The sequence below is a fragment of the Galeopterus variegatus genome, unplaced genomic scaffold (genome assembly GCF_000696425.1).
Source record: "Galeopterus variegatus unplaced genomic scaffold, G_variegatus-3.0.2 Scaffold153, whole genome shotgun sequence".
Taxonomy (NCBI): Eukaryota; Metazoa; Chordata; class Mammalia; order Dermoptera; family Cynocephalidae; genus Galeopterus; species Galeopterus variegatus.
The window spans coordinates 44,789-53,529 of record NW_007726264.1 but is presented as its reverse complement, the minus strand read 5'-3'; the positions used below and the strand labels follow the sequence as shown (position 1 = coordinate 53,529).

Genomic DNA, 8,741 nt, shown 5'->3' with positions numbered 1-8,741 from the left:
GGGATCTGAACCCTCGGGCGGGAGCGCCGCCGCGCTTCCCAAGCGGCGCACTATCCAGTGCGCCACCGGGCCGGCCCCTAACCAAACTTTTAACCAGCTTTTACTTAGAAATTACCAGCTCCTGGCCACCGAGGATCCTACCCGCTCTTCATCAGATAGGCTAACCCGCTGTTAAATGGATCTACATCGCCAGTGGTCCCTGTTCCTGGAAGTTTTGGCCGCGGACGCCTGGATGCTCTCCCCTACAACCTCCTACACACACTGGACTCAGCAAATAACTGACCTGTGGCTTCAGGGAACTTTTCTAGAGTTTTCCCCCTTTGAAATCACTGTATATTCTGCTTTTCTCTGAGGCCTAATGGTGGGTCTCTGGTCTCCTCCCAATTCCTCTTCCCCCACTATGCCCCCGTTCAGCAGGAAGCAGCTCGGAGATTATGACGACCCATTCCCACAACAGAGGAAAAAGGGAGGAATGTAAGGATATTGTGGGCACTCAAGTGGAGGGGGAGGGGGAAGGCACTCCATGGCAATATGGCGCCCTTCCAGGTTCTTCTCCACAGTGAAAGCCCGCCAGAGCCAAACCTCAACCAGTCACAGGTCAAGGCCCACCTCCCGCCCAACCCCGTCCAATCAGCTACTGCCCCATCCACCCCCTTATCCAAACCCGGAACGCATCTCCCTATAAATATACGTGCGGTCCTTGAATAAAGTGGAACTTCTCTGGTGAACTGTCATCCCGGGTCTCGCGTGCTTCCTTCATCCGTGCACCCTTTCAGCTTGTCCCTCACATCCTTCAGGTTGTAGCTCATCATTATCCCAGTCTTCTCTATTTAGGAAATAACTACTGCCCCCACCCCACCCCTAATTCTCTGTTACTCTACTTCATTAATGTATCACACCTGACATACTATATTATTAACTTATTTATTATCTACCTTCCTCATCTGGACCATAAGCTGCAAGTGGGCAGAGACTATTTTGTTCCCTGTTCTATCTCCAATACCTAGAATAGTGTCCCTTGCATATAGGAAATCTTCAATATTTGTTTAATACACGAATGAATGAAACTAAAATGTAGAAGGAAATGTATATGTTTCATACATTTTAGGAGATGCAAGAATGCATAAAATTTGGTCCCTTCAGTAAATTTATTAACTTAGCTGTTATTAGGCATTATATTAAAACTGAATTCTAATTCCAGAGATGTTTCTATAAAAAAGGTTAAAAGTATCATGAAAAACTCACTAATGTAAAACACATTACATGTTTTCAACTGCCTGCCAGTCATTTTCATATTGATGTAACAACTACAATTCAAACTTAGCCAACCTAAAGTTAAATAATTCATCTTTCCCCAAAAATCTACCCCATACACAATTGACAAGTTTGACTCTGCTGTCTCTTTCATTTTTCTTTCTGCATCTTGTGCCCCAACTCTAGTAAAGGCCCAAATTTCCTCTCATATATAGTCCCAACACCCTCAAAACCATTCTTCTAGCCTTCAGTCTTTCATCCCCCTTCAATCCACCTTTACGCCTTCAGAGTAACCTTCCTAAGGCATATTTGTTGCTCTTATATCTTCACTACCTCCGTTCACTGCCTAAGAAATGAAATAAAGTGCTTTAATATAGTTCTCAAGACTCTCTGTGATCTGGCCCCAACCTACCTTTCTAGTCTTGTTTTTCTCCCCTCATACTTTATAACTCACCAAAACTAGACTATATGGCATTCTCTGGCCTCCATTTGGCATCTGCATGTCTTTGCTTATATAATTGCCCCCATGTGAAACTCCTCTTCTTCAATTTCTTTCTGTAATACCCTAATCATTATTTTAGGTCTATCTTAAATGCTATCACCTCATGAAGCTATACCAGATGCACCTAATTCAGTACTTTGCATTTCATGGTTGTTATTTATCTGCATGTAGTCAGATGTGAATATGCATCATAACTCTTCAACTAAATGAAGCTCCCTTTGGATAAGGAATACATCTAACACGTTTTTGCATCCCAAAAGCACCTTGCACAGAGCATTATACATAACAGAGTTTAAATATATTGATCTAATAAACGGTTTTCAAATAAGAGATAATATAATCAAATTACTTACAATATAAACAGTCTGATCCTTGAGATTTTCAGCTTTGGTTACTTGTTTAAACAAGTGAACAAAGTCATTAAATGTTTCACAGGTTATTTCAGTAGGACATCCGTTCTCTGAAGAACTAAGATGATTCAACTTGTTTAAAATCTGTTCCAAAAGCAGCCTCAAGGTAAAGCATTCAACACAATTCACAAAGACATGTGGGAGCTGAAAACAAAAATCAAACAATTGTAAATAAAAAAGAAAACACACATACACCACAATGGCTCTGCTGGATAGTCTCCATTTGCCATTCTAAAGTATTCCCCACTGTTCTCCAACCTGCCCTGGGCCCCAGGGGCCTGATGGCTACAGACTGCATCACCCAAATTCTTCCTTTCTGGCTCTGGCTGGAGAAGCCAATGGAAAGAACCAGTAGAAGACTGAAGGAGAGTAGTAGAAGAGAAAAGTTGGATAGTTATTCCCTTGATCCCACAACAACCCACTGGTGGCCCACAGTTTGGCACTGGCTATAGTCTTTTATCAATGGCCACAGCTCTAGCTGGGCAGCCCCTCTTGTAAGGCTACAGCTCTTGCTGGGTTCTAGTTAACAGTTCCTTTCTATGGCCCCTTCAGGTTTAGTGGGTTAAAGGCCCTGGTGCATCACCACTCTTTACTGATTACCTTAAAACTTTCCCAACCTTTGTAAAAAAAAAAAAAAAAAAAGTCCCGTCATTAAACCCACTTCAACTATTTCTTTGAGTTTACCATTTGAATCCTGAGGGATTCAAAGCGAACTTGTATTTTTCTCTAGAGAATTCTTAGTGGGAATTTCATATTTATAATTTTAAGATAATCGGCTTAATGATGAATTAACCTAGGTCAAAAAAGAAATTTTAAGAGTTAGAAACCAGAGTAATCTTATAAAGATTATAAGAACTAGCTCTTTAAAGAACTATCAAAATGAGTTAGCTCCAGAAGTAAAAAGAAAATGAAAGACTTGTAAATATAGTCTGTTTTCAAAATGGAATCACAAAAGCAGTACTGACCCCTATCCAAAGGAAGATAACTTGTGGCATCTGGCACAAACAATGGAGCTTAAAACAATTTTTAGTTAACTATATTCTATAAACCTCACCCAATGAAGAGACTTTTCTTTCTCAGAGTAACACTGTAATTAAGGCCACATTATACTTATTGGGGCAGTTTCACCAGTATTTGCTAATGTCCATTCTTTTACATACAAGAGTCCACAATGTTTGTTATGATAATGTCTTGCTCACTGCATTTGTGCTATCCATGAACTTTAATGGCAGCGTATTCTAAGTGCCTGTTTGTGCACCTGTACCAGAAGTAGTGATAATCATCATATATTACACTGATTAAGTAGCAGCAAAAATTATAATGTATTAAAAATGCAATATAGCCCTTAAATATGGAACTTCCTTATTGGGTTTTCATGCTTTTATTCAATGTATATTTTCTGCACACTTCATATGGGGGGTTCTCAAATGCAAATGCCTGGGCCAGGACCTTGTACACTCAGATTCTGAACTCTGGCATACAGCCCAGGCATCTGTGTTTTTAAAATGCACAGCTGATCTTTGAGATCAAAGGCTTAAATCCCCAAGTTGATACGTGCCAAGCATTGTGCTTAGTGCTGGGGATAATCTCAAGAAATTCAGTCTAAAACCAGGGAAACACAACACAAAATCACAGCTGAGAGGGCTAAATAGTAAGACAGAATTAAGCACAGGGTGCTGAGGTTGCAAAACAGAGGGCATCTAACATAGCTTAGGGAGTCAGGAAAGGCTTCCCAGAGTGGAAACAAATAGAAGAAAATGAAGCAAAATAAAAAAAAATTAGCCAAGTAATAAGGTCGTAGAGGAAGAGCCATTGAGTACAGGAAAGCCATCCCAAGTAGAGGGAGCAGCATGTGCCAAGGTTTGAAAGTAAGAGAATAGGAACTGTAAGTAGCTCTGTGTTCCATACTAAACACGCATCCTCAGAGCATGAGTAGGACTAGAGTTAGCAAACCAAAGCCTGAGCTGGCCACCTATTTTTGTATATTTAGTTGCTGTGAAACACAGGCATGCCCATTCAGATAGATATTGTCCACGGCTGTTTTCACACTACAGCAAAGCTAAATAGTTGAGACAGAAACCATATGGCCCACACACCCCAAATATTTACTATCTGGCCTTTTTCTTAAAGTTTGTCCAACCCTGGCTTACGATATGAAAGAGGATGTGGCAATACTCATAAAAAAATAGAAGCTAACCTTTATTGAGTGCTTACTATATAATAATTACTGGAGCAAGCACTTTTCGTGTATTAACATTTCATTCTCATAACAATTCCAAATATTGCCACTCCTAGCCCTACTTTTCAGATAGGAAAAGTACTAAGTGGTGAATCCAGAGGAGTCTGCCAGACTCTACAGCTCAAACTCTTCACCATTATATTATGAAAGATAAACTGAATTCAGCTCATGAAAGGTCTTATACATCAGGCTAGCTGCAGGGTGAAGAATGGATTGCAATTAGACTTGCAGACATACATGAAAGAAACATCAGTAAATGAAACTGAGATAGCAGTAATAGCTATGATTAAAGGCAGATGGAGTCATGACTTTTAAGGATTTAGAATAACTAGAACGTGTTTATTGGTTTGATTTACTGAATGAGGATGAGGAAAGAGTTAAGAAAGAGCAATATTGGACAACTGTGTCAATGGTGAGATCATTCACAGAGAAAATATGGGAAGAGCAGGGTAAAGGTGATATGCTCAGTTTTGTATTTGCAGAGATTCAGAATTATCAATATCAATATTACAAAATAAACAATGGAAAAAAACAGATTTTAATATTTTTAAAAGAATTTATTGTTATGTGTATTTTTCTCCAAATATTATCAGCCAATGAAAGAGAGAGGGAAATTTGGCTCAACTTAAAAAAACAACTTTCTAATATCAAGGTTCAAGTTAACTAATAATGCCTTTTGAAGTTTAAAGTCATTGAAGGTATTCAAACAAAAGTCAGTCAGAAATGTTTTATGTAGAAGACAGTACTTCAGAGGAAGGTAAACTAGACTAAATAATCTCCTAGATCCTCTCCATTTCTAGATCCCTTCCACTTCTGTGAGTAAAAATCAATTAACATCGAGTTTTGGGTTATTCTTACCTCTAAAGTTTTCAACAAAGTTTGTGTTACATAGGTCTTTCCACTGGCAGTGTGTCCATAAATAAAAATGGATGGAAAACTAAAATGATGTCTCTAGGAGAGAAAAGACAAACATCATTCTGCACATACAAAATAAAAAATAAACATTTATCAACTCATGAGAAAGTTTTATATGGTAAAGTAAAATATTCAGTCCAAATAACTTTAACTATGAGCATATAGCAAAATCATCATCACACTTTGAACTTACCTGAATTCAACTCTAAGCACTTACTCTGTTATAAATTTAAAATTTCTATAAAATCATATTTGGCACACTTTATTATATACTATATATTATATATTTATACTTTTTAATATTGTATAGGTATTGTACAGGTATTATTGTACATATACAAATTGTTGCATTTTCAACTTTATGAGATTTAAGGGATTTTTCAAAGATAATTTTGCCCATACTCCATTTTTATCTTAATCCTTTTTAAAGAATCTAATCCCCTTGCAGGCTACAACCTCGCTATACATTTTAATACTTTGAACCTAAACCTATATAATCACAGAGTTAGAAGGAATTTCAGGAGTCTTCAATTTTTGGAAAACTTATAGAACACTTTTTGAATTATGCATACTCATTGACCCTGGCATAAATGTATACATTTCATCAATAAATATGTTTTATCAATAAAACATCTGATAAAATCTGTACAGCATATATTTAAAAATACATATTCTCAGCAACCTAGAGAAAAGCAAAAACTGTCAAAAGCCCCACTATTGGTCTAATCAGTACTATAAATGTTTCGTTCATTCAATGAACACTTATTGGACACCCACTAAATGCTGAAAACCATGATGCACTGAAAAGTACAAATATATGTAAAAGCCAATATACACTTTAAGAGGAGTTTATAGTCTAGTGAGGATACATACATTTTAAAAATAATTACAAGAAAACTGGATGAGTCAATCTCCATGAGAAAGTTTAGTCTCTATGATCATCATCTACCACAGCAAATGTCACAAACATTTATTACATTCTAATCACTAAGCTAAACATTTCCATTTATGAGTCAAATCAGGAACTCAGATTTATACAGGAAGAAGTCTTCTTTCCATGAACTTTGTTTTTTAGTGGCTGGCCGGTAAGGGGCTCTGAACTCTTGACCTTGGTGTTACAACCTTGCTCTAAACAACTGAATTAACCAGCCAGCCCAATACAAGAAAAAGCTTTCTAAATGGCAGATACATATGGCAAAAGGAGTCCAACTGCTAAAAAAAAATAAAAATTTACTAAGGTAGTATTTTAATACATTAATCTTTTTATATGTAACAATCTTATAAATTAACTGGCTCAAAAATTCTGTCTCAAGAATTAAATGCATGTTGCTGAGCACCTCTGCTATCTAAACACTGTATTCCATCTTTAAGGAGAAGCTCAAGAGTCATGCCAAGGAGTTTTTTCCAAACTAGACTAAATCTCTCCTTTTCTGGAATCCTGCCACACTTGTTTGCATCCATTATTTGGTGCAATAATATCTCAACTTAAAACATCTTTTCTACTGTTATCTAGAAGTATATCAAACTCTTGCAATGTTACTTAACCTTTCACCTTTATAAACCTCCCTAACACAAACTATAATAAGCCAGGATCTGGCACAGTGCCTTACACAGAAATAGTGAGTGCATGGTAAATATTTATTTGTTGAACAAATAAATGAATCTTCTCAGAAAGATGAACCAGTTTCTTATAGTTCTTTGTTATAGTTCTTTCTATCTCCCACATGCAGCCCCTTGCAGAAAAGTAAATGTTAATACTGTTAAACATGATTTGCAGTAACAGCAAGGGTCAAAACCCTTTCTGTGATTCACCACTAAGTCAATACTACTCATCCCTATTTTGCCAATATTCTGTTTTGGGAGGAGCACTTTTGGCTGGAATGATCTGGGTTTATCAACTCCAGGGAAGGAATGCATAACAAAATAACTAAGAAAAGTGAAGATGCAGTTGTTGAATTCTTATTGCCCTAACTAATGTGTCCCTTTAGATGGGGGGTGGTACTTTTCCACTAATACCTCACAGGCCACCTCAGACTGTCAATCCAACATTTCCAGTTGGGTGAAAAGTACTTTAAAAAAGCAAACCAGAAGATGGGGGGATGCGAGTATGGCCCTAAGCTTTCATTTACTCTCCTTACAGATAAGATCCAAGTCTGTTTAATTCCAAGTCTAATTAATGAGTTTTGAAGCAAAAGGCCACCAGAAAATAATAAAAAATAGAGTAAGTTTTGAATTGGTGAATGCTACCTGCCTATGAAAAGGCCTCGCTGTGTTCATCCAGAGAAAACAAACTCTTCTCTAGGGTATCATCTGAACTACTAGTCAAGGAGAGAAATCTACACTAGACTTCTTCATGGCTTTCACAATTCTGGAAAAACCGCTGAATTTTCAACGCGAAGCGATGCTTTGGCTCCCAGCGGCCTTGAAAACAACCACCTCTCTACACTTGCCTTACACCAACTACCTCACTAAAACTTGTGAACTTAGATTTGAATAAATAACACTCTGCAAACACACCTGTTATATAAAATCCTGTTCAGTTGGGGTAAAATCATAAGCAACTTTTAGCAGCTACGTGTACTTTGAGCTACCATCAACTCAAAAGTGTGGCGTACGTAAGAAAACACGTCCCGGGCCAGCGTCCTGTAGTGTAGGCCTGTCCTTCCTGTGCAGTTTCCTTTTAGAGGGACTAATCAGATGTTACTTAGGTGAAGGTATGGGGCCGGCCTACAACACCCCCTATCTCAACGTAAAAGATGGTCTATGGCCCCTCAATCCACACAAGAAAAACAAAAACAAAAAAAACTGGAACAGGTCGCAAGACCACAGACACGTTTGCCTCCAGGATTTGAAAGACAGTTTGACCACAATACCTCTCCAAACAAGGACTGCAAGGTGGACACTTGGGACTCGCGGCAAAGCACCATGTTTTCCAGATGAGGCATTCTGCGGGTACCAGTTCCGTGTGAACAGCGGCAGCCTAACCTCCACCTAGCTTCCCGCGCTCCCGCCGGAAGCCGCACCCGCCGAGCTGAGGGAGGAGCCGGCGCGGCCCCGCGGCGGCGTGACGTCAGCGCGTACGCGGATCGACGCTTCCGCTCTAGTCTCCCCCTGTCGGAGCTGCTGCGCTCTCGCTTGTCTTGTGTTCTCTGGGACTTTACCCAGGCTGTTTGGCAGTGGGGTTCTCGGGTCGCGGCCTTTTCCACCCAGTGGCCGAGAGGACTCCGCGGGAATGGGCGAGAAGAAAATAGGTGGAAAGCAGGGCCGGCCCGTGGCTCACTCGGGAGAGTGTGGTGCTGATAAAACCAAGGCCACGGGTTCGGATCCCATATAGGGATGGCCGGTTTCTCACTGGGTGAGCGTGGTGCTGACAACACCAAGTCAAGGGTTAAGATCCCCTTACCGGTCATCTTAAAAAAAA

General features: G+C 39.3%; 1 protein-coding gene across 1 annotated transcript in view; it reads right to left on the bottom strand.

The window, feature by feature from the left end:
* ORC5 (origin recognition complex, subunit 5) overlaps window positions 1-8,321 on the bottom strand; it is an 89,119-nt gene extending 80,798 nt beyond the window's left edge. The window contains exons 1-3 of the mRNA XM_008592212.1: window positions 8,194-8,321; window positions 5,264-5,356; window positions 2,110-2,310 (exon numbers count right to left, since the gene is read on the bottom strand). Of these exons, the coding sequence (XP_008590434.1) occupies window positions 2,110-2,310; window positions 5,264-5,356; window positions 8,194-8,265 (366 nt within the window). The 5' untranslated portion in view covers window positions 8,266-8,321. The remainder of the gene's footprint in view (window positions 1-2,109; window positions 2,311-5,263; window positions 5,357-8,193) is intronic.
* Between the last annotated feature and the right edge of the window lie 420 nt (window positions 8,322-8,741).